General features: G+C 41.5%; 2 protein-coding genes across 2 annotated transcripts; both read left to right on the top strand.

Annotated features, from left to right (window-relative positions):
- Positions 1-300: 300 nt before the first annotated feature.
- Positions 301-3,297, top strand: LOC124282182 (C-type lectin domain family 17, member A-like). Its single transcript, XM_046718152.1, has 3 exons — positions 301-448; positions 1,191-1,376; positions 2,063-3,297. Exons 1-3 carry the CDS (start codon positions 301-303, stop codon positions 2,272-2,274), a joined length of 546 nt encoding a protein of 181 aa, XP_046574108.1. The 3' UTR covers positions 2,275-3,297.
- Positions 3,298-13,006: 9,709 nt separating this feature from the next.
- LOC124282155 (perlucin-like) lies at positions 13,007-26,265 on the top strand. The gene is made up of 3 exons (XM_046718119.1): positions 13,007-13,217; positions 17,495-17,588; positions 25,999-26,265. Exons 1-3 carry the CDS (start codon positions 13,074-13,076, stop codon positions 26,220-26,222), a joined length of 462 nt encoding a protein of 153 aa, XP_046574075.1. The 5' UTR covers positions 13,007-13,073; the 3' UTR covers positions 26,223-26,265.
- Positions 26,266-26,563: the final 298 nt, after the last annotated feature.

Below are 26,563 nucleotides of genomic sequence, written 5' to 3'. Positions count from 1 at the left end.
TTGTTGGATTGAGATTCATTTACATATTTACAAATCATTACAATATATGAAATCTTGTGTAAACACAGTATAACCTTTTGGAAAACCATATATGAATCAATTCATTTTGTTACTCATTTCAATTTAAATGGACACTTGAATTTGTATTTGAAGAAAACATTTGCTTAACTAATTATTGGATGTTGCTGTGGTTTTTAGGTTGAATGAACGTCGTCATTACTATTGGCTCTCGACGTTTGACAACTTGGACATGACAACTCCATCGAGTATTGCCGAGTTTACAAAGAAGACTAAAGAAACATGCGCACAAGCATAACGACAACGAACAGCAGCTGTGCTCTATTCAGCATCAACAGCATCCAAGGCGAATGTCGCCTGTTGCCTGCCTTCTTCCCTGCTCCCATCTTAAGTCCCTTCCTGGCGTCCGATTCTTTTTACCGTGGTTCAGGTAGATATGGATTAGTATTTACGAACGATCATTGTAAATTTCTGTCATTCACTGTCTAGAGTTTTGTCCTTTTGCTTCCCGGATCCTATGTCCGGATCCTCGATTGTTTGTATTTTGTTTATTATTATACAACATACATGACGATGGTCTGCAAACAATCCAGTCTGAACCACACAAAACTTGTGATTGGCATGTACATAAAGTTAAGCATTTGAGATAGGATGACATGTATATTACGTCAGCGGGCCTGACCATCCGATCCAGTAAGTCGTCTCTTACGTCAAGCATGGATTGCAGAGAATCTATACTTGAGGTCACGGGTTACCTACATTTACTCAACTACAATCGTTGTTCATGAAACAAGACTAAGATTATAAAGGTTATTAAATATCACCAACTACTTCTTCTCAAGCTTAATTGCTCCTTGTTCGTACCGTTGTCTTATTATGCAATAAAAAATCGAAATGTCTGTTTTCCTCGTTGATTCAAACATTTTATAATATTTTCTCGACATTTCGAATGTGGAGAGAAACTCGAAATAACGAGAACATTATCGAAGCACGAGAAATTATAAAAGAAACTAATGTTACTGAAGTTGCACCATTTAGTTAGTGTTGCACAGAGTAACTCGACCCCACTCAGTGTCCAAGAACAAGATGACCAGGGCCATTAATAATGGTGTCATTAAGAAGTAAAACATTGTTCCCCTAAGTGATGATCCACACTTGACTGTCTGTTTCAGAGGAATGTCCCTACTATAAAGGCTACATAGCATTGGACAACCCGCCAGGATGTTACAGCACACGCTGGGTGAAGAAGAACTGGACTGATGCTAAGACTGACTGTGAAGGTGATGGGGGTCATCTGGTCGTCCTGGAAGACATGGCCATTCGAATGCGCCTTCTGGACGCATTGCAACACTTTGCAAGTGAGTGTAAATACAAACGCATTGATTTATAAAAAAAACGGACACCTGTCGTTCAAGCGTCTTGGTCCCAAACTGTTCAGCGCATTGCTAACTAATACGTGTGTTTCCGCCCATTTGCCCGTCTGAATATCAGTTATTGTTTGCATTTTCAAGGGACTTTCCTTTCTGAATAATGTTCGACAGCAACAGGTATCAGAGCGCCAATTGCTTGGTGTCGCACGTGATAATATGGACTAAATAGTCTCTGTGACTTCATATATTGGTCTCAAAGGAAGGTATAGTTAAGGGTTCATCTTGTCAACACGAATGTCAACAGAAAAAAATCTCTCAAATGTGTCGGGCCTGTCTTGGTGAAAATGGTAGCGAAATGTTACTAAAGGTGGATCTGATGGGTCAAAGCCAAATTTAATACTGTCAAAGATTGAAGAGCAAGTGAGCTCTGTTTGGTCAGATAGAGAGAAACGAGCACCCCTAAAACATACCCAGAGGTGTGGTCACTGCAGAAGAATATCCAGATGCACCATAAGTACGCGGTGAACGGTTTCAGCAACTATTTTTGTCAAACAGATTTAATCAGACAAGAATGTGGTCGAATGACACGGACTGTTTTAGGAAAAGACTAACTTTTGTTAGTATTTGTGATGCTCTGGCAAACATTTTTCATTATTTTTATTATATTTTTGTAGATGCCACTGAAGGTGTGTTTATTGGCCTTGACGACATTGCCGTTGAAGGGGAGTACGTGTGGGCAGACAGCAGGGTTCTTGTCAACTCCTTCTGGGCTCCAGAGCAACCCGCCAATTCAACGGATGAAAACTGCATGACCGTATTCACTGACGGTCTCCATGACGAGCGGTGCGAGCTGGCGATGTATTACGTGTGTCAGATTGACATTTAATGATTGATTTTCACTTTGCGTGAAGTAGCTTGCGTACACTCATCGAACACTCATACCTTCAATCTATGCAGGTTGTACAAAGCGAGTGTCAGATCTAGACAGAATATTTTATTTGTACGAATGGCCATGAGGCCAACAGTACATCGACAATCATAATACAGTGTAGTTTAGGGTCCTGAGTGCCCGGACATTGATTTAAACATGGATTGTATAGGAAGGCATTACTTTTGTAAAATACACAGCTAAACGTAATTATAAATTAGCTGATTTTAAATTTAAAAGAGTTATAACCTTATGATGACTGGGCCTGGTGTAATAATAACACAGTAAATATTTGTTTCGTACATCGTTATACAATAGGCATTCTAGTAACGACATGATATTCATTTTCTAACGTATTAAGACAATAAGGGCGCATGGCAATTATGATATCTGCATTTTTCAAACGTCTGTATAATTGTATGTTAAAACCAGAATTACCACATCGAAATTTCGTCAGTGCTCTACGCAGATGAACAGAAGGTAGCACTTGTAGGTACGTTTCCGGCATTATATCAAGTTTATAGGTTGAATATGTGTGCAAATATTTGGAAGTAGTCACAGTAGCTGACCACTCTCGATAATAAATATATTTACATCTTTGCTTTAATATACACATGAACAATTATATACTACCAACATCTTGGTTTAACCAAGCATAAGACAAACCATACTGGAACAACATACTGGAACTCTCGCACTGCCGAGGTCCAATTAACATCTCCAGAATCATCTTTAAACGTTTTAACATAAGATCGTTTCGAATTACGAGAATCGGGCTCTCTGAGCAACCGTATCCAATACGATATTACTCTGGCAAAATAATTTACATGCAGTGGATATCGTCCACATTCAGTTAGGATAGCTTTTGTGGGTGACCGGTAACCAATTCGTAAGACAAATTTACAAATAGTTGAATGTACCATTTCAATGTTGTGTCGAAACACTGTCCCCCAGATTTCTTGCCGTACAGTAGGATACCTTGGATTTTTCCAACAAATATTGTAAAACCAGTCTCTGGAAGTACTGCTTTAAGGGAAAAGATAAATTTCATGATTGGAGATAGAGTTTCCTCGGCTTGCATGGATAGCAACACAACATCAAAAGCATTAGAAAACATATTTCTACATGACAAAGTTAATCCCAGATATGTATATTAGTTTACAGTTTCAAGTTTCTCATTTCCAATTTACCACTGTTAATGCTTTAATACTTTGCCACCTTTTTTGTAACTCTACGACCGTGGTCTTGTCGGTACTTACAGAGAGTCCCCACTTGTTGCAACAGATTTCTAGAATATTAACTCTCTTTTATAAATTAATAACATAGCATCCAAATATTGCAATAACATCGGCAAACAGGAGAATGGAAAGTGCGTAAACAGCTGTGCCTGCACAGTTCTTCAAAAATCACCTGTAAGATACACACCCAATAAACGGTATACGTGTCCTGGTCACATCAGCATCCTTTGCAGTATTGAAGTAATTTGATCAGATGAGAAATGTGTGTTGAAACTACATACTGTATTGGTCCCCTGCAGGAACGCTACATTCTTGGAATGAGTAATGTATCGCTAGATTGGATGAAGTGTGTGTTGATACTACATACGTTACGCACTGTATTGTTACCCTGTAGGAACGCTACACTATTGGAATGAGTAATGTATCGCTAGATTGGATGAAGTGTGTGTTGATACTACATACGTAACGCACTGTATTGTTCCCCTGTAGGAACGCTACATTCTTGGAATGAGTAATGTATCGCTAGATTGGATGAAGTGTGTGTTGATACTACATACGTTACGTACTGTATTGGTCCCCTGTAGGAACGCTACATTCTTGGAATGAGTAATGTATCGCTAGATTGGATGAAGTGTGTGTTGATACTACATACGTTACGTACTGTATTGGTCCCCTGTAGGAACACTACATTATTGGAATGAGTAATGTATCGCTAAATTGGATGAAGTGTGTGTTGATACTACATACGTAACGCACTGTATTGTTCCCCTGTAGGAACGCTACATTCTTGGAATGAGTAATGTATCGCTAGATTGGATGAAGTGTGTGTTGATACTACATACGTTACGCACTGTATTGGTCCCCTGTAGGAACGCTATATTATTGGAATGAGTAATGTATCGCTAGATTGGATGAAATGTGTGTTGAAACTACATACGTTACGTACTGTATTGGTCCCCTGTAGGAACGCTACATTCTTGGAGTAATGTATCGCTAGTTTGGATGAAATGCAGTAGTGAGATGGGATGAAATGGGATGATGTTTTAATAGAGGACATGGCGTGTCGCGAGATGGGCTGAAGAAGATGATCTGTTTCAAAATTGGCTTGATGCGATGAATTGGCGTTTGTTTAGAATGCAAGTGGACGATGAGTAATGGGATGCTGCGAAACTGAATTGTAACGGATGCTGTGCTGCTATGTTATGATATGGATTGGTTGGTTTACAGATAAAGACGATATGATAAGGATGTAATGTAACATTCTTAGAATGATGTTCTATTGCATAGTGTGATTATAGGTATTGAAGGTCATCAGTTATTGATAATAAAGTACTATAAGTGCACAGGGAATTCCCAGACTTGGTGGCAAGAAAAGGTGCATGTCCCAAGAAGGCTACTAAGAGTATCCACGGGTAACTCGATTCGGTTCAAACGATTCCAATGGGCGTTATTCAAGCATAGATACAATGGGGTGGACAAGTATGTTGTTTACTGTTTGACACATCACAATCACTATATTCGGTTGAACACCGCTCCACTAGACTGTTTGGTTTCTTCTACATACGTTGCAATCCTGCTGATGTTGTGTGTGTTTGAATGCACCCACGTTTTACTGAAATAAACTCTTTTGGAAAGATGTGTTCTTCTGGTTTTGATTGTGTCTGAATTTTCAAGTGGTTAACGTGGCTCTGGGTGCCGTTCCACTAACCGATCTTTACTAAGATCAATCTTAGCAAGTTACGCCAATTCTACAATCGTCTTAGCTAAAAGTTACACCCGTTCCACTAACCGATCTTAGGCCGATCGTAGCCGGTCCCGATCTTACGATCCGATCCAAGCTTAGATCGAGACTCTTTCGTGCGAGAGATAGAGGAATGCGAGGCACGAGTTATCTCCCTTTGCATAGTCTAGCAAATGATGGAAGTAGTTTACGAACCAACTGAGTGAGTGAGTGAGTTTAGATTTACGCTGCCCTCAGCAATAGTCCAGCTATATGGCGGCGGTCTGTAAATAATCTAGCTAAGATGCATAGCGTTCACTAGCATGAGCGTTCATGTTAGTGAACGCTATGTATCTTAGCTATAAATAATCGAGTCTAAACCAGACAATCCAGTGATCAACAGCATGAGCATCGATCTGCGCAGTTGGGAACCGATGACATGTGTCAACCAAGTCAGCGAGCCTGACCATCCGATCCCGTTAGTGGCCTCTTACGACAGGCATGGGTTATTGAAGTTCAATATTCTAACCCGGGCCTTCATGGGTATTTTCCCAACCAAGTGTAAAGGTGGAGAAAAAACCTAGAGCAAAATATTAGGGTAGTGAGCACCTTGGTTTCAGGTGCAAGTGCGTGAGAACGCTGGGTATCAAGCATAATATAATAATAATAAATGCATATTTATAGTGCGCCTATTCCACATCCTTGGGCATGCTCAAAGCGCTGTGTACAGATAATTTACACGAGATTATTTACAGCCGAGATTATAAGTAATATACTGAGAACAGGTTTTAAGTCTGGACTTTAAAAAATGTCAATTGTGTCAGAGCTTTTAATATGTGCCTGAACCTTGTCAATCAGAATAAACAAGGCGTGACGAGGCTATATATAACGTATGTAGAATCTGTCAGTGGTCTTGAATAACACGCGGCCTGTCTTTAGAATCCCACACCAAATATGCGCAGTGAAATCAAACATATTTGTATCTTTTTTGCTTCAGAACATTGTTCACTTTACGGCTGTCCCTATTCTTAACCATGACGTTGCAATATTGTTGTACAAATGTGTTACACCGACTCGCTCGGTTGTGTTCCCATGACGACAGTGGTCAGACTGGCCTGACATTTGTAAGGCTTCAGTGCAGTGTTTGTTTACATCACAGAAATATACAAATTCATTTCATGGGGGACTTTAGGGGACGCTTACGGTGAAATGCTCGCTCTTATTTTTCACAAAGAATAGGAAAGTCACCATTTTGGTTTCTCTACGATTGATTTTAGCTATCCTAAGTTGGTCATGAGCAACTTAGACTTTGAATCTTAACTTTACGATTGACTTAGGCAAGATTGGTTAGTGGAACGGTATGCCGATCGTAACGTCACGCTAAGATTGGGATTTTAGGGGTTTACGATTGGCATAGGGCTAAGATCGGTTAGTGGAACGGCACCCTGATCATGAATAATATTTCCGTTTTATCATAACTGTCATGTCACACCGCTGGGGTGTGTTTGACAGCACCAGTTGTTTAGACTTTGGTCAAACATTGGGTCAGTACCCAGCCTAACCAAACCTAGGCACTCGGAACCCAGAATGTCAACCTAAAGTACACACGGAAGTAGAAATAAAACGGTTTGGGGCGTTTATTTGTTTATTAAAATATAATTATTTTAATATTTGTTAAAACTACCTATTGTTTCCCAACTAGGCCTTTTAATTTGGTCCTCTAATCATCCAAAATAGCATTTTACTGGTGAAAATAACGAAAATTGACATATTCACAACACATTGATAACTTACGTCACATTCAACAATGGGTGGTAACAACCGCCTGCAGCACTGTTTAGACGGGAAGATGCATTTGCACGTGCGTTGCCATAGCGACTGTGTAATTGACAATAAAAGCTATGAATGAACGCGTAAGAATAGTTAACATTCAACAAAGGTACAGGCATGAAAAATGTACCAAGAAAATCCCAAAATCAATTATTTTGTATATCAATTAGGATAAAAAGAAATAAAGGATGAATGGTATATGAAGTGTTTCAAAGAATATATAGTATGCAGAGAATACCACAGTTGCATACGCTTGCTTGCATCAGAAACGTACATTTTGACCTTGATGAAATTTCAATTTCATTTCGGATGATTTTACAACATGTGGGGAAAACGATAGTCATAGAATATTTAACAATCAAACTTTAGTTGTGTTCAAAACTACGAAATATACGCCCCAAACCATTTTATTTCTATTTCCGTGAGCACTTTAGAACACTTACCTATTGCAACATATTAGATCGATATAATAACGTAAAACTATGTGTGAAAACTTTGTCAATATTCAACAAGAAATAAAAGAATGCAGTTGAGAATAACCTCTATGTGTGGATACAAGTGAAATGTAATTCAAAATAGACTGCAGTGATATTTTGGGACATTCGACGATATTATCAGAAAATACTTGTTATTTGGACAAACTAATGACAATCAAGTCCATCATTTTATGGCGTCAAGAATAGGTATAACTTTCGCGTTGAAAATAGTTTGGGTTTTTTATGTTGAGTTCGAAATTGCTTGTCATTTACGACATACATATTTTGTTGGTATTGACGAATGACAGTATCTAGATGTATAGACACAGTATCTAGATTATACACACAGTATCTAGATGTATACACACAGTATCTAGATGTATACACACAGTATCTAGATGTATACACATAATCCCAATGCATAGGGAGTGTTCGTCCAGCCATGTTTTTGCTATATTTGTTCTGTTTTGTTTTTACAAATAATTCTTAATCAGCCGTAATATCGTGTCAGCCAGAGCATGGTCTACCGTCAAATTTAACGCCATACGCGTTGGACGCCAGAACAATGCAACATTTAAGCATATTCGACCAGTGTTACGACAGACGCATCAGTCACCTGCCTCAACCCCCCTCCCCTTTCCTGATATCTCCACCCTCTCCTCTACTACCTGATGGCCCCTTCCCCCCAATTCTCATGCTTGATCTTTCCACCCTCCACTACACCTCCCTGTCCTGCCTGATCTCTCTGTACACGCTCATCTCCCACCCCATCTAGAAACAATGCCACTTTGCATCGTCGGTATTGTTACCTGGATGATAGCAGTATTATACACCAATCAATCCCATTGTGGGTAATATACCAGATGTCCAGTTTATGTGTTTATTGATTATATTACACCCTGTTAACATTGACGTTGGTAGATTTCCGTTGATGGAAACCGTCCACATCGTGCGGAATATTTACTCTTGCACCAGATGTTTTTCAGTTCAGTGACGATCATGCCCGAAGTGGTAGAATATTAAAAGGTATTACTTCACAGTTTTAAAAAAATAGAATCCAGATTAATGTTTTCTTGGATATTGGAACATGTAAGGTAAAAAGCAAATTAGTTCAATCACTGCATTTCACAAACAATGATCTACACGAATAATTTTCATAATAAATAAATAAAAAGGGGAAATAAGGAAAACGTGATGTTCATGACCCTCATGTCGACAATCCTATATTTGTGGATGTTTCTTTATGTTCCAAAACTCGAATATTACCATTTATTGTATATCTGTTTTAAATACCATATATAGAATATGGGGGGTTATTTATTTGTTCATGTCTCATATATATTTCATATATATTTTCATGTCTCCCATGCCGATGTCGTGTTCATCTAAGCATCAGCAATTATTGTTGATTCAATGCTGCAGTGAATGTTAGGTGACCGAATGTCTGTCCCACACTAGACACTACATTAGAGTGAGTGAGTGAGTTAATATTTAACGTCACATCGGCAATATCTCAGCCATATCGTGTCGAAAATAATTTATACAGTAAAAAGTGAAAACATTTTGAAGATTAAAACCTGTCGACGATGGACAGTAAACTTACTAGATAATCACAGATATAATATAAAACTAGCGAGCAAAGCTAAAACATTCCAATTAAAGAAGACAATACAATATAAAACACGGGCTATAGATCGCCAACAACTGAAGGTAGATCACCATACTAGGAACCATGGGGACTTGCATTACTTTTGCTACCTGCATGGAGCCTAGCTGGATTTACACCATCCCTTCAGCTGCTGGAGATTGTAGGATAATGTAGCCGAAACTTAAAAGAACAAAAATACTACATTTAAAAACCTGGTACGTGAAAATTTAACTTTGAAAGTTTTAGGGACTTACGTACCCTCTCAGAAGGACAATAATTTTACGCTACTTCAACCCCCTTTGAGGATACAGCCACTAGCAATCGAAGGTGATAATCTGAACTACCAATTATAAAAAATATCTATTAACAAAACATATATCAAAATTCATTTAACAAATCTATCTCTTTTAAAAAATCAATGATTAAATCACTACATTAGAAGGAAGAACGATATTGTATTTCATAACAACCATAAACATAATGTTTCCGTATTCCGGGCACTCAATATTGTGTGCAAACCTGGAAAACACCATGAGACCATCTCTTACCGTCATAACAAAAAAAGCCACGGGCTTACTGTGGAATATTTCACTGTGCTGAATTATAAGAGCATATATGTGATTGATACAAGGATGAAACTTGGCATGGTGATAGTCACATGTTCTGTCGACATAGTTGCAAAACTGATGTCCCTGTCACGAGGCACGTCCGTCCACGAGGGCGCTGCGTTCTGGGGAGTACCTTGTGTGACCACAGTGTACTGTTATCTCTTCATTGCATCTCTTTTGGATAGATGGGATGTGTATACTGGTCCTGTCTTGTGGAATTTAAGTCTATTTGTCCTGCAGCTCGTTGCTAATTATGCAAATATTTGTAGCGTAAGTTAACGTTGACGAACACATTTATCGATGTCGTCACAGAGATGCTTATCTCAGGATCAGGAACGCCATGACAAGATGCTGACGTTTGATTTGCCTGTTATTCCAGCTTTAGCATGTTATCATGAAATGATGTTTTTAAAGAGAACAACACAATATAGAACCAGGCTATGTATTGCCAACAACTGAAGGTAGATCACCTTTCTAGGGACCATGGGGACTTACAGTACATTTGGACCGCCTCCGTGGTGTAGTGGTTAGAACGTCCGCCCGGAGAGCGGAAGGTCGCGGGTTCGATCCCAGACCGCGTCAAACCAAAAGAGGTTAAAATATGGTACTTGTTGGTGCCTGCCTGGCGCTTGGCATTAATGGGTACAACAAGGACTGGTCGGCTCGGAGTCAGTATAATGTGTCTGAGTGGGGTATTCATGCTTCACTGCGGCATGTTATCTTAGTGGGCTAGCACTATCAAAACAGCTTACGTCTGGGCTAGTACAAGCCGCCGCATATACACATACACACGCATGCACGTCGTCATATGAGCGAAATATTCTCAAGCACGACGTGAAACCCAATTTCACCTAACCTCACCTTACAGTACATTTACTTCCTGCGTGGACCCCAGCTGGATTTACACCATACCTTCAGCTATTAGCAATTTAAGATAATCTAGCCACAAAATAAAAGAACATATATACTACGATTAAAATAATAGTAGCTTTAAATTTACCTTGAATGCTTTCGGACTTACGTACCCTCTCAGGAGGACATTAATTTTACAATACTTCAACCCCCTTTGAGGGTACAGCCACTAACAATCTCAGTTACTAATCTGAACTACAAATAATAAAATATTTATCTATTTACAAACCATTATCTAGTACTTCTATTTCTTTAAAAAATGATAATTAGCATTAAAAAGATCCTTCACTGTTTTGACATTGAAATATTTATCCTCGACAAGTGTTGGACTATATAATCAAAGTATAAGTAAAGCATTCACACTTATAATCATACTGATAAAACAGTTACAAAGTTTGCATTAATTTTGCAGATGTGTTCATGTTTTACAAATTGGCAAAATCGATTGATGCAATAGAATAGTGAGTACAAAAGCTGTTTAATTAAAAAACCAGATGTATTCATGGCATGACAGTTGCTATTGTGGTGTGTTGGGCGGGATGGCTAAGGCGCCAGGCTAGTGATCCAGCGAGCATGTGGTGCCGAGATCGAGCCCACCTGTAACCGGGTTTAAAACCTTGGAGTCAACTTTGTGTGCAGACTCTTTCAGTGTTGTCACAACCCCTAGTGTACAGTACACAGCCCTGTGCACTTAAAAGAACCCACGAATCCGTTGGTATATGATCAGATGGTGGCCACATGAATACCTGCAAACACCTAGTTGCGGGTAGAACAACGTGCAGTAAACTTGGACATAGTACTGTGACTATGTGTCCCAGTCCACCCAGCTGTGAATGGGTACCTCGTAAGGATGGGAATGCCGCAATAACTCGGTGCGCCTTGTGGCAGCAAGAGTTGTATGCTACCCAGGGAGCTGAGATTGATAATACGATATGCCGTTGAGATTGACATCCAATGACCGAGGGAAACATACCAGCGCTTTGAGCATGCACTAGTGCGTGGATATGTGCGCTATATAAATATCCTATAATAAACATATTGCTGATATCGGGTTTGGTGACCAGCAACGTTTCTTGCTACTGCAAAAGAAGTGGGACAGCCAAGTAGGTATCAATAAATAACATGCAATAAAACCAACTATCAGTTACACCTACTTGGGTTGTCAGTCCAGATTTGAAGAGGTCATCATACGACGATGTGGTATTAGCCACACAAGATATACTCATGGGTACCTATTAAAAGGTGAGGATTTTCCGTTTTGTATCCCCTGTGAAGAAAGAATCACGGTCAAGCATGTCCTGCTTGACTGTGTTGAATATTCAATGAGAAGGGATATCTATTTCAAATCACAAACTATGAAAGATCTTTTTTAGTAATATACGTTCTCATTTAGTTATTGCATTTTAAAAAGAATTAAACTTGTTAACTGATTTGTAAATAGATATGTATTTTCTTATTGGTAGTTTAGATTAGTAACTGAGATTGTACGTAAGCCCCAAAACTTCAAAGTTAAATTTTTGCTTACCCGATTTTTAAACGTAGTATATTTGTTCCTTTAAATTTCGGCTAAACCTGTCCTACAATCGCCAGCGGCTGTAGGGATGGTGTAAATCCAACTAGGGTCCATGCAGTTAGCAAAGGCACTGTAAGTCCCCATGGTCCCTAGTATGGTGATCTACCTTCAGTTGTTGGCGATCATAGCCCATTTTTACATTGTATTGTCCAGAAATAATTTTGTACTTTTAAAGATATATGCTAGCTAGTTTTAACTCAGTCTGTGATAATCTAGTGGTTTTACTGTCCTTCGTTGACAGGGTTTTATATATTATATGTATGTATTATAAATTTAGATCTAGTTTTAGTCACGATATGGCTGAAATATTGCCCGATGTGACTTTAAATCTTAACTCACTCACTCACTCTACTTATAATATCAGGAAAACCAACCAAACAAAATATCTATTTACTCAACAAATCCGTGTTGGATTACAACTAAATGTTACAACATGTCGCAGTGATCCCAACCACCAGTTTCAACGAAATCGACGAACAATCAGTGAAATTTGAGGTACAATCGGGTGCCATGGTGTGAACACATCCTGACTGGTGTAAACGTTCTGTTAAAACTCAGAACACTTCAGCAAGCTGTTGTTGTTTGATCGTTTCAGTCACGCTAACATTTAACGTGACATGATATATCCGTGATCACCTGCCATTTAGGAATACATGTATATACGCTGACTTGATATTTTGCACAATTCACAGAGAGAGAGCGCTGCGAAGCTGTGACGACGTGGAGAAACTTCGCTCTGTGTAAGTGAAACAATGAGGTGTGAAACAGCATCCCTGTTGGTGTTCGCGCTTGCATCAGTTGTTGCTGTTAACTCGCCATGTCCACCAGGTTTTGTACTATATAAGAAGTCCTGCTACTGGTTCTCCTCGACAATGGCAAACTTTCCTGAAGCAAGGGTAAGATTTCCATTTCAATGACAGATAATTTACTGCATTAACGCTTGATTTACAAAATACACCTGCATAGCAGGAAAACAATTTTCTTACCTTGTCTAACATTGGTTTACTAAATAAATTCTTTAAAATGATCATCGGGAAATTTGTCAGAGTTGTTCTTTGGGGGTTTATTTACTTTTTATTTCCGCACACCTGGGTTACATTTGATATAGAAGACGTATATTCATGGACAAAGTTTCTATTTTGTTTAATATATACAAGTTTATGGACACGTGTAGTAAACCGAAGTTGAAAACAAGGGTTTGAAATAATCTTCAGGAACCCGCGACACGTGGTAAAATGTCACAAACGTGATTTTGTAGTCAGGCTCGCTAGTTCATCATAATATCCCATTTGCGAAGATGAGTTTTCTTTAACACAAATCTCGTTACGATATGGCTGAAATATTGCCCATGTGACGTTAAATAATAACTCACTCACTCACTCACTTACTCACTCTTTAACGCAAATCATTGGATTTTAGACTTTAGTTCACATGCTGACTCTAGTCACACACCTGGAATACGTCAAACACGAATCAAACTCCCCAAACATTTCTTGAAAAAAACAAAGGAATAGCTCTTGTCATAAACTCAACCAGTAACATGTTACGCCTCAAGGTTTTTTTCAGATTCGACAGTCGCTTCTGCTCCTTGAATCGATAGGGTTTTTGAACACCTACATAAAATATTATGTGTATCTTATATTTATCTTGTATTCATAGCATTGGATTTGTGTTACCTATTGACTATACACCTTAGTAAAATCATTCTCAGGCTGGGATCCTGATCGGAAAATGGTGACGTACACAAGGGCACAGTCATAAAATACAAATTTAGTATCATAATCTTTTATAGATTAAAATTAGTATGCAGCAAAGTGGGTTCGGGTGACCCATAGTCAGGCTGGTAGCATTCATTACCTGCTCAGGTACCCTTTCCCATGAACACGTAGCCCAGACAGCAAATGGGTTTTCTACCATGAAGCGCTGCTAGTCGAAGACACCAAGAACGTTTCAGAGAATATGTAGACGCCCCAACACTGCAGCCTCCTGCATTACCCGGAGTGTCAGATGGGCTGTGTTTCTGGTTGAGAACGCTGGCGCACACCTGATCAGGAGGTACCAAACCAAGAGCACTCAAAACAATGGGGATTCTGACCATAGTGTACTTGGGATGCAAGGCGAGGTCCGCATATTTTTATCATGCTTTTCCTGAATCCTGTCAATAACATTGTAATCAAAGGGGACATAAAATTCAATGATACATATAGTTTTTATTGTTTTTTTCACAAGATCATATATGAGGCTGTATACGGGCCTATTCCAAAGAATTTTGTAATTGTCTTTTACATGACGCCCTTTACATACTCTGGGTAGAACCATGACTGAACCTTGGAGTAAAAGCCACAGGCATGGCAAAGGACTGAACAATACCGTCATGTCGCCTAAGATATTTGTGTCAGTACTTGGCAGGGATCCACTGACACAGACAGTCTCATTAAATTCGTTACATTTTGACACACATGGGGAGTGAATGATGGAGCAGCAAGCAGGAGGCCTTGTGTCTCACTCTTCAGGCCAGCCGACTGCATCCACAACCAAATGTGCCCTCTACACACTTCACATACACCTCGGTGCAGCTGGTGATCAGAGAACGTTCCCTTCAAAATGTCTGGGCTGATTGTCTATGCCATCTCGTTTGGTTGAATCTCATTTCTGTATCCAGCAGTCCAGAACCGTCAACAAAATCAACATTGACATTGAGATTCTGTCCAACATACTTGACTCGTTTTATATAGCTGTGGAGTGCCTTGTTTTCATCATGAGTTTTGGCATGCTGCACAAGACGATCATTAGACGAATACACTCTTCAAAAAAGGAAACGCATAGGAGATTTCGATAATATTTGACTCAAAGCAATACAAATATACTCTTCCTTTCCAAAACGTCATTTTTGTGTGATTGTAAACAGTTTCAGCACCAAAACGCGGCAATTTTCACTTTTTCCCGTGTTTTAATAGCGTTTTAAGAAATCTACGCCAAAACGTCACCAATAAAACATGCAAATCAAAATGCACGATTTATTCTTCACCGGCGAGATAGAGGACAGCGTGTTTCTCGTCAGAGAATTGAACTTTGCCCCTAATTGCATTCGACAGGTCAACAGATTCGTTGAGGCAGTGTCATGGTGTAGGGTGCGATATCCAGCACACATAGATCTGATATAGTAGTGTTTCAGGGGGCATTTGACAGCAAATCTGTACATCAACGCACGTCACATGCTTCCGTTTATGGACTGACGGAGGGAGTTGTTCCAGCATGACAACACTACTTCAACTACAGCAGGCGTCACGGTCCGCTACCTTGCCAAAATCTAACGTCAGTGTCTTGCCATAGCCTTCCCGGTCACCAGATCGAAACCTGATAGACCTGTGGGATAATAAACGTGTACACCAACGTCAAAACACGGCCCCAGGTACTTCCACAACTGGACATCGCAATGCAGGAAAAGTGTGGAAGAATTCCGCACGAACGACTTCGTCGACTTATCCAGACTGTGCCGAGGGTTCATTCTCAGGGCTGGACGACCTGAAATTTTGCATTCGCAGGATGTGGACAGACGGTGTACGTTTGATGTCTGTTGTTTTTGAAAGGGAGTAACTGGTCGGGAAGTGTTAACATGTGAACTGTGTTATCCGGAATTGTTGAGGTTTCATGAACTCTGTTCACTCTGGTAAGCATGAAACTATGATAGGGGAGTGCATTCACTCAGAAATTGTTTTCAGTGTTGTCTGATTTCATAAAATATGTTCAATCCGATAAGTATATAGAATGATAGGTGCGTAAATTCTCTCAAACGTTTAATCAGTGTCAATAAATAGCACTATATAATTCTGGCAAAATGAGGTCAATCATGCATCACTTTCCCTGTGGCAACCGTACCGTTAAATTACAAAAAATGAATTCCGAGATCTCGAAGTGGAAGATACTTCCGCGTGAATGGAGCACACTTACAGAATTCTGAAGCGAAGACTAATGATTCATTAAGGATTGTAAATCAATTATATCTACCGTCAACGACATCCTCACCAAGCGGCCCAGTGCACACAACCAGCCTGCTGTTCCGAATGAAATTGAGGTTTGTCGATTTCTAATAATAAAATACTCAAACCTTCAAGAAAGAGACTGGGCCACCAGGGACAGATTGAACAATTGTGAAACCACCGCCATTGTGTTTATATTAAGTTGTAAAGAAAAAAACAAACTTGTTTCTTTTCCATATAATTTCATAATTGAGTATTGCCCGAAGTCTTGTAAAATGTTGTCTATTGTCTGGCGTCCCGAGAATACCCCGTGCCGAGACGGTGCCGAGCAGTAATTGCTGCCCAATGGTGGCCATCCAAAGTACTCATCTTGTGGACTCAAGTAAACAATAAACAACAATAATGACTGCTGTTGTTTGGCGAACTCTTTGTCTATAAACGTTTGAAATTTAGACTTTTTACACTACATGAAATAATTGCACTTAAACTAACGCAATACTTGTGCGTTTCCTTTTTTGAAGAGTGTACAACCATTCTACATTCGATCCATATTTAAGCTATTGATATAATAATTGCACTTTGGTGAATGGTCCTGATTGTCGTTATTGAGTTCATCAGTCCCAGCATGGCGGGCGAGCTGGCTAAGGCGTCAGGCTAGTGATCCCGGGAACTTGAGGTCTCGGGATCGAGCCCACCTGTGACCGGGTGTAAAAACCTTGGAGTCAACTTTGTGTGCAGACTCTTTCAGTGTTGTCACAACCCCTAGTGTACAGTACACAGCCCTGTGCACTTAAAAGAACCCACGAATCCGTTGGTATATGATCAGATGGTGGCCACATGAATACCTGCAAACACCTAGTAAATTTGGACAAAGTATTGTGACTATGTGTCCAGTCCACCCAACTGTGAATGGGTACCTCGTCGTAAGGATGGGAAAGGTCCTCGGTGCGCCTTGTGGCAGCAAGAGTTGTATGATCCCCAAGGAACCGAGATTGATACTACGATATGCCGTTGAGATTGACATCCAATGATCGAGGGGGAAAATACCAGCGCCTTGAACATGTACTAGTTACGTGGATCTGTGCGGTACATTAATATCCTATAATAAATATAAATATCCTGTAATATAATAATAATCCACACACCTGAAGTTCACAATATACACGTTTTAACTGTTAATGTAATCCTTACAGTCCTTCTGTCAGTACCTTGGAAGCCACCTCGCCAAAGTGACCAGCAAGGATGAAGATGACTTTGTCAGAGGTTATGCATCCAGCCATGGAAGAGGTAAGTTGTCCTCAAGTAGTGAGGCGACATCACAGTCTATCACTGTAACTAGTGCTCTATTACTACAAAGGTGTTATTGCTAGAATTTGTTTTCCACAACCCACAGAGTATCCATATTGGGAATTTAATCTGGCTTTGCATGACGAGAGCTACACTAGGCTACCCCACTGCTAACACTGGTGTGTATGTCATCTAATGTTATACAGTTATATCTGATTTATCAGGAGAGTGAAATGTGAATATGGTCAAACCGAAAAAATATACATGTCACGATATTAATTATATAAAAGGGTGAAGCCTTGGGGCGTTAAGCCCAACTGACCAACACATACACGTGTGTGGAGTGACTGCAGTCGACTTATATGGAACCGACCACATTGCATTGTGATCATCATTTTCTGTCAAAAGGCTCGAATGGCCTCTGTGAATATATACTAAACCAAAACAGAAACTTCACTTGTGTCACTTTATGTCCTAAACCTACCCACATAGAACGATGTTCGTTGCAAGTGGATAAACCTGTTCTATGCACGTAATGAGCGTACACTAAAACTGGATTAGGCATTAAGGTGCGTTTGGTGCATCCTCCGCAGACAACAGTAGCAGGATAAGGTCAGCTTCCAATTCTACAGGGACTAGCCACCTACATTGGAGGTTGTTGAATTCCATTTATCCCTTCAGTTGTTGGCGATCTTTAGCCCATTTTTACATTGTATTGTCCAGAAATAATTTCTACTTTTAAAGATATATGCTAGCTAGTTTTAACTCAATCTGTGATAATCTAGTGGTTTTACTGTCCTTCGTTGACAGGGTTTTATATATGATATGTATGTATTATAAATTTAGAACTAGTTTTAGTCACGATATGGCTGAAATATTGCCGATGTGACTTTAAATCTTAACTCACTCACTGACTCCACGTATCACCATATGTGTGCACTGCGCATGACTGGAAACTCATCATTCCGTCGAAAAGTAACCAATGAGAAGTTGCCCCGGTAAGTGGGGAGGCCGGGTACTTACCCGTGAAGCAGGTAAGTTTAAAATAAGAACCTACTCTGAATTTTCTATTCTTTTAACTTGCACCACGACAGATACAGAGGTACCCACGGGCTACCTGCTACAGGAAAAGGCCAGAGCAGGCAACCCCAGACGCCCACTGGCGCCAGGGCTGTGTGAGACTAAGTGTCACAGACTGCGTGACTTGAGAGAGTAGGGTTGGTATAGGCTCACGTTTAGGCATGCCGATCACGTACGTAAGCAAAATACCTTGTCACAGAGTTTGTTTACTTACCATACAAAGTGAAGGACAAATGCTGATACTGGACAGTCTGGGGAGACTTCGCGATCTGACCAGTGTGTGTTGAGCAAAGGCTAGGGGACCCAGGGAGGACAGTCCAACCAGGTCCTGAGTGGCAAGATCTCGAAAGTAGTAGTTGGCGAAGGTGGTCTCCCAAGCCTCACATTATGTCTGACCCAGGGCTCGACCCCAATGAGGGTCAAGCCATATATGTGCAGCGCAAACCATTCTGGCTCCAGGTGAAGTTTCCACGTGTGTGGGCTCAACAGAAGATCCACCCGATCCGGCAGAGGTAGAGGTGGACCGTTGTCAGTTCTATTGGTGCCACAAACCTCTGGCGTGCAGGCCTTACCAGACGCATTCTAAGGAGATTGGTGGGCTCAATCTTCTCTACTACTTAAGTATGAGGCCTGGGAGAGAAAGGCGTACACATCCAACCCATCCCAGCTGACGGCAAGAGTGTCAAGACACCATGTCAGAGGATCCGGGACTGGAGAAATGAACGTCTCTAGCTGCTTGTTGCATCTTGTGGCGAACATATCCATGATGGGTCGACCCCGGAGGTCAGCTTTCTGGCGAAAGATGGCTTGATGCAGCATCCATTCCATCGGTGGAAGAAGATCTGGTCGATAGAGGGCGTCTGCCAGAATGGTGGTTACATCATGAATATGAGGCGCATTCACTTGAATTCTGAACTCGTCCGCGATACTGAAAAGACAGAAGATCAGGATAAGTAGAGATGCCGACTTCGTTGAGCCCTATTTGTTGATGAATGCCGCAAGTGTCACATTGTCGGTCACAACCATCACAGGGATCTAAGGCTAGGATCAGTGCCAGAAACTCCAGGTTGTTGATGTGAAGACCTTGTTCTTCCGACCACAACCTGGCTGATGTTGTCCTGTCCATTAGAGCACCCCACCCTTGGATGCATCCATGAAAAGATTGTGAGTAGCCTCGAATGGCATCAGGACACTCGATGGTTGGAGCCACCACTCTAGGTACTGGTGGAGACTGCGGGGACAAGGGATCCGAATGAAAAGGTCCTTGCGACTGACCCACAGGGTCAGAAACCTCTGAAGTGCTCTGAGCATCAGGCGTCCTCAGGACGTCGGATCTTGAGTGGAGCTGAGAAAGCCTAATAGGTGTTGTCACTCTCTCAACTTGAGGGAAGTGCGCAGCACCTGCTGGATCAGAGGTTAGTAGGCGTGAAGCCTCTCTTGGGGAACTACCAGACGAAGTGACGATCGGAAGTGACCCCAACGAAGATGCAATCGAAGAAAAAGACTGATGACTTAGTTTTTCTGTCTGACAAGCAGCCGTAGACAAAGTCGCACCACGAATACTTTGTCAAGGTACAACTCCAAGGGAACGCCGACCTGGTGCAAATAGAGCGTTAGTGGTTGCATCACCCTCAAAAGTTGTGACACAGACTGAAGCTGCTTGTCTGGCTAGGGGTGCCTCTATTGGCTTAGTGGTAAACGGTGGAGAACTAAAACCTGTATCTAAAATCTGGTGCCAGCTGGGTAGGAACATCGACGGACGACTGCCAACTGGTAAAGAAACACATGCGCTGGGGTCTGTGGCTGGAGCGGGAAGGGATGGAGACACCCATGCCACGTCACTGCCTCCTCTGGCCACGCCCCCTGCCAGGGGGCTTGGACAGGATCTTGGGTGTATTGTCAGACTTCTTAATTTTTGGCTTGCCAAATGTGATCCTGGAGTGACGGAAAAGTAGGCCTCTAAGGAGTCGATTACACCACGACCTTGCGAAAGAGTTCTCAGCTGTCTTGGTCATGAGATCGACCCATGCCTGTTCATACTACTGTCTACTATATTGACCAAGTGAAAAGCTGATCTGAAACACTGGGGATGTGCGGATTTCTGTCTTCGGATGATCGGGAAGCTTCGCACCCTCCAGAAAGCAGGATTTACAGGCCAAGAGAATCGATGCAGTCAAGCTCTCTCATGCTGCTGGCATCTGAGCACAATGCTTGCCAGTTCTCCCAAAGCTTGTCAGTAACTCAGGGGCTTGTTCAGGTATGTCCGATTCCACTAGAACCGAACCAAGGGCATCGCTGGTGTGCACTATCATGTCAGAAAGAACCGCCATGGCTCGGACTTCCGCGTCCCACTTAACCAGTCAGGGAGTGTTGAATCTTGTGCTTGTGACAAACCACATTCACAAGGTCCTTGATGTCCAAGGCACAACCAGTATGTGAGGGTAGGTAATGGGAATTCTCCTACTGACCAGATCCGTCATTGAAGGAGCAAAGCCAGAATGAGTAAAGGTCGCCGCCGCAACCTTCTTCTCCACAGTCACCACAGTGTCCACTGAACTTCTATGAGGGGTAGTGCAAGATTCCCTAATCCGGGAGTCAGCATTAAAGGTCCACCGCAATGTCTTCACCAAAGCTCTAAAGTCTGCCTGGCTCCACTTGAAGTAAATCTTAATTGACCTAGACCTCCGCTGAAGATGGAACACGGGGAGGAGTATCCAGATCCTCAACACCGGAAGCATGATCCGGAGAGGCACTAAGCCGCGCCGAGACAGACGGAGGACCTTGGTTCACGTCATGTCCAAACAGTCGGGACACCAACCATGTGGATCCTTCCACTCTTTGGGACACTTGTCACACTTGGTAGCATCCTCGATTATCTCCAAGGTATACGTTCCGATAAATCTCCACTATACCCTGGATGCATCTACGGCTCGAGCTGACGATTTTATTACCACAGTAGCCAATCAGATAAGCAGCCGTAACAACCGAGCTTGCCAGTGTCGACAAAGATAGCGGTCGCATACGCGAAAGTCTGTTCGCAGTGCGACTCAGATTTTGTTGGGAAACATACAGACAAATCGACACATCTGAAATCTTTAAAAAAAATATATGCTAGAACCTCTGCAACAATATATTATTATTTTGCCAAGTTTAATCGGTTAGATATTTCAATAAGCGAAAGTGAGTTGTGATTGGTATGCTCAACTTCCCAGTGTAGACACCTGATTTGATAAAAAGCCAACCAAGGGAGGTAATAAAATCATCGGCTCGAGCCGAAGATGCATCCAGGGTATAGTGGGGAATTATTGGAACGTATACCCTGAAGATTATCGAGGATGACTTGGTAGTAAACACCGACATCTTCGACTAAGCCGCCAGTAAACAAACTGATCAAACACGCAACATGACAGAAAATACGAATCTAACACCAAAATATAGTTGTGAAACACAACCTCAATGAAACACACAATAGGCCCGATGAAAGAGTAAACACTAAAATAATATCAGAGGTGAGGTGAGGTGAAATTGGATTTAACGTCGTGCTTGAGAATATTTCGCTCATATGACGACGTGCATGCGTGTGTATGTGCATGTGCGGCTGCGTGTACTAGCCAAGACTTATGCTGGTTTTATAGTGCTAGACGCATTATACTGACTCCGAGCCGACCAGTCCTTGTTGTACCCATAAATGCCAAGCGCCAGGCAGGGACCAACAAGTACCATATTTTAACGTCTTTTGGTATGACACGGTTGGGAATCGAATCCGCGACCTTCCGCTCTCCAGGAGGACGCTCTAACCACTCCACCACGGAGGCAGTCAAATAATGTCAGAGAAACCTCACAGCAAAAAGCTTTGAAGAAGGAATGATGAGTTCCGGTCTTGCACATTGCACACAACTGACAGATACTACTATTGGGTTAACAGTTTTATTCAGTGGAACATAAAGTAGTCTTCTAGTCAAGAAGAAGGAAAATGTATTTGTTGTGTTGAAGAGTAAGTTTAAAGAATCGCATTTTGTTGACGAATCTGTAAATATGATGAATCTGGCATTTAAACATCCAGTGATAGCTTTCCCGAGAGTGTTAGATGCCTGCGTGTTTCACTGTATCAAAGACAATGATTACAAATAACGGATGCCATTTTTTAAGATAGAGGCCAATACTGCCCACGTTGCCTTTGTTGATAGTGGACAAGGGTGAAAAAAAGGAAATCAACAGATAGTTAGATACATTGTTGCTTGAAGCCACTATCTACGGCTTATGTTATTGATAAAAAGCATTCGATTCAGAGTTCAGGATGGTGGACAGACGGAAGACAAAAGTCAGCGGTAGAGTTGAAGATGACCGCAGCCATGTTAATTGTAGTTGGTCGAATAATAGTCAAAATGGTAAAAGTTGACGGTAATCACGTGACAGAATGTACATTGTGCATGAGTGACCAATGTTCCTGGTGCAGAGTGAGTGAGTGAGTTTTGGTTTTACGCCGCTTTTAGCAATATTCCAGCAACATCACGGCGGGGGACACCAGAAATGGGCTTCACACATTGTACCCATGTGGGGATTCGAACCCGGGTCATCGGCGTGACGAGCGAACGCTTTAACCACTAGGCTCCCCCACCGCCCTCCTGGTGCAGAGACCCTTTCTGTCACTTGCACGAATGCAGAAGTCGGTTGACGATTTTTCATCGTCGTTGGTGAGGCGACACCTATGACAAGCCGCACCATCCGTGTGCCTCTCTGTCAATGATCTGGGCCCTTCTCCTTCACCGGAGATCATGTCAGTCAGGTGTTTTAGATGGGGACATCAGGCCATGTGGCGCAAGGTCACTGACCTATGCACATATACGTACGTAAGATCCGCCAACGTTGACATTTACTGATAGCATTGCAAATTTAGGGTCCTGTACGAGTTTATGATGAAATGGGATACACCGAATGTTTGCTGAATGCATTAAACAGACAACGATTATAGAACGCGGTGCACTTTGGACATATATTGAATAAATCGCATCGTTGGAATGTTTGAAGTTGTAAAAATAATTATCGAAATAGTTTCTTCTATGACATCATGTTTAAAACAACAATATAGTCTGAAAAATTCTTGCAATGAAATGTCAGAAAATATTAAGAATACCTTTTCTTAAACGTAATTACCAATGTCCATATTGGAATAATTACTCTTACACACTTTAGTTTTTAATGCCTCAATACTAACTGGCATGCCTTCTGTTTTATGTTTATATACTCTGCAAAAAAAGAAACGCACAGGTGATAATGAAATTTAAAATTAACTTTATTTTATTTCTATGCAAACAAAACCCGGTTACTTTAACCAAACATAATGTATACTTGTTCATATCCATTAAGTATCGCTCAAACACACCATTTCATGAAATATTGTTGTTTGATGATGGTTTTTGAAAATATCATGAAATTTTCACGTGTAAATGACACTTCGAACGATATGCACGTGAAAGTTGCTTCACCTATGCACCAGTGTGTAGGGTATATGAGGAAGGCAGTTTAACGTGTTCAATTCACTTTCAACGCCAGTTTACTGACGAATTCAACATGCCACGACTTAGCGAAGCTGACCGGAACATCGCCATCGGACGTCTTGAGGCTGGCGAATCTCAGTCATCAGTTGCAAGACACTTCAACGTGCATCACACAACAATTTCCCGTTTATGGAGGCGCTACAATCAACTGGGCTCGACCCGCGACCGACCTCGGAGTGGTAGACCACGTAACCAATGCTGCACAGGACCGCTACATCCGGGTGTTCCATTTACGTAACCGGGCCGTCCCAGCAACACAAACAGCAGAGAACGTCCCAGGTCTTCGCCGCGTCTCCGCCCAGACCATCAGAAATCGCCTCAGACAGCACGGGATACGCCCTCGACGACCTCACGTAGGATGCACACTACGACCTCATCATCGCCTGGCACGTGTTCGATGGTGCAGGAACGTCCAGAGATGGAATTGGAGACATTGGCAGCGAATTTGGTTCAGCGACGAATCTCGTTTCCAACTTCAAAGACGATGGTAGGACGAGGGTCTATAGACGGAGAAACGAACGTTACGCCCGTAATTGTGTAGTTGAAGCGGACAGATTTGGAGGGGGAAGTGTGATGGTATGGGGGGCCATTTCTTACAACGGGAGAAGTGACTTGGTGCACGTCCGTGGTAACCTGACTGCAATTCGTTACAGGGATGAAATTCTGCAATGTCATCTTTTACCTGTCATCAACCCTCAACGTCACGTTTTCCAACAGGACAACGCCAGACCGCACGTGGCTCGCATCACGATGGACTACCTGACGAATCAGAACATCACAGTTCTTCCCTGGCCTTCAAAATCCCCCGATTTGAACCCAATAGAGCATTTGTGGGACCAGCTTGGGAAACGCGTTCGACGTCGTCAGCCTCAACCCCAAACGATGCAACAACTGTCTCAAGCCTTGCAGGAGGAATGGAGGAGGATCCCCCAAGCACGGATTCAAAGACTGATCATGTCCATGGACAGGAGGTGCCAAGCTGTGTTGCAAGCTCGAGGTGGTCACAACAGGTACTGACCTCCACGCCATCTGTACGCCCGGTGCAATGGTTTCAGAGACAAATGATAGCTGACTCTTGACAACATCCATGTGAAATTTTACGTTCGTGCGATCATTAGTTAAAGTTTTATTTGGAAACAAAATAAAGTGTTTACATTCCTGAGTTTTCACCTGTGCGTTTCTTTTTTTGCAGAGTATATATTGATACGACACATATATTTATGAGAAAAAGTACCATACTTCATGAATACCAACTTCTTTATTATACTATGGTGCAACGTCTCGGGGTAGATTTTTATACCGGTGTCAAGCAAGAATACATGTAGTGTGTCTAAACACAGGCAAACTGTAGCGCAAAAAACGTCAAAATATATTATCACCACCATCACAAGTAGACGCCAATTTTCTCACAGGGTTGTGCTCTCAGATTTCCAGACTCTTATTTAATAATTACTCATGTAATCACTCAACATTTTAAGCGCCAGGGGAGTTAACTCTAAATATACTTGCTGAATCCCATATCCGCTATGTGGAAAGTTTGCAGATGACAACTGTCGTTACCTCCCTTGATTTCATTCACCCGCTACGCCAGAAGTGTGTTTTTTTTCAGAATAACCATAACGACGGCAGATAGCATAAATAATCTTTCAACAGTTTAATGGTAAAATTAGGCAATATGATATGTCATTTCTGCTTATTCTTGTTCCTTTACTCCATTGAACCGTAAGCTGGTACGGTACTGGGACTTAAAATCATCTTCTACTTCATTTCAGCTGCTAACTATTATCTTGGAGCTACTGATCTGAACACAGAAGGAACTTGGCTCTGGGAGGGTCAGCAGCCCATGATCTACAGCCACTGGAGTCCTGGTCAACCCGATAACGGTGGTGGTCTGGAACACTGTCTGGATATCAAACGGCGCTATGAAAACTATCTGTGGAATGATGAGAACTGTACTATGTACAATGCAAACTTTATTTGTGAAAAGGAATTGTAAACGTCACTCTCTGTGTCCAATAAAGTAGCAATGTTGAAAATTACATAACATTTACTGTTTGAAACTTAGTCACCCTTTCCTTGTGATGATAAAGATGATAAAGATATACAATTCACAAACATTTTTACCTCAAACGACTTGGTTTCGGATTTGCATGTAACTTTTACTCAAGGCTTTTCTGGTTAGAGATGAAACAAAATGACATCGATGTGTGACGATGCATTGTCTTCCTCAAATCGCGCTCCTGTTCAGCTGGTCACAAAACCCGATCTTTTACAACATTGCATATTAATTTCCTTAGTAAAAAAACAACAGCACACTCACAACCAAATATTACTCAC

Source organism: Haliotis rubra, unplaced genomic scaffold (assembly GCF_003918875.1).
Source record: "Haliotis rubra isolate DU_JTF1 unplaced genomic scaffold, ASM391887v1 Scf1086, whole genome shotgun sequence".
In the NCBI taxonomy this organism is placed as follows: Eukaryota; Metazoa; Mollusca; class Gastropoda; order Lepetellida; family Haliotidae; genus Haliotis; species Haliotis rubra.
The sequence above is the reverse complement of the archived record's forward strand: the minus strand, read 5'-3'. Positions and strand labels throughout refer to the sequence as shown.

What these genes read in the sequence shown, in the direction of transcription:
- LOC124282155 (XM_046718119.1), top strand. Translation starts at nt 13,074, where the DNA reads ATGAGGTGTGAAACAGCATCCCTGTTGGTGTTCGCGCTTGCATCAGTT. An exon ending in CAAACTTTCCTGAAGCAAGG is followed by an intron (nt 13,218 to 17,494) that starts GTAAGATTTCCA and finishes TAATCCTTACAG; the next exon opens with TCCTTCTGTCAGTACCTTGG. An exon ending in TGCATCCAGCCATGGAAGAG is followed by an intron (nt 17,589 to 25,998) that starts GTAAGTTGTCCT and finishes ACTTCATTTCAG; the next exon opens with CTGCTAACTATTATCTTGGA.
- LOC124282182 (XM_046718152.1), top strand. Translation starts at nt 301, where the DNA reads ATGCGCACAAGCATAACGACAACGAACAGCAGCTGTGCTCTATTCAGC. An exon ending in TTCTTTTTACCGTGGTTCAG is followed by an intron (nt 449 to 1,190) that starts GTAGATATGGAT and finishes TGTCTGTTTCAG; the next exon opens with AGGAATGTCCCTACTATAAA. An exon ending in CGCATTGCAACACTTTGCAA is followed by an intron (nt 1,377 to 2,062) that starts GTGAGTGTAAAT and finishes ATATTTTTGTAG; the next exon opens with ATGCCACTGAAGGTGTGTTT.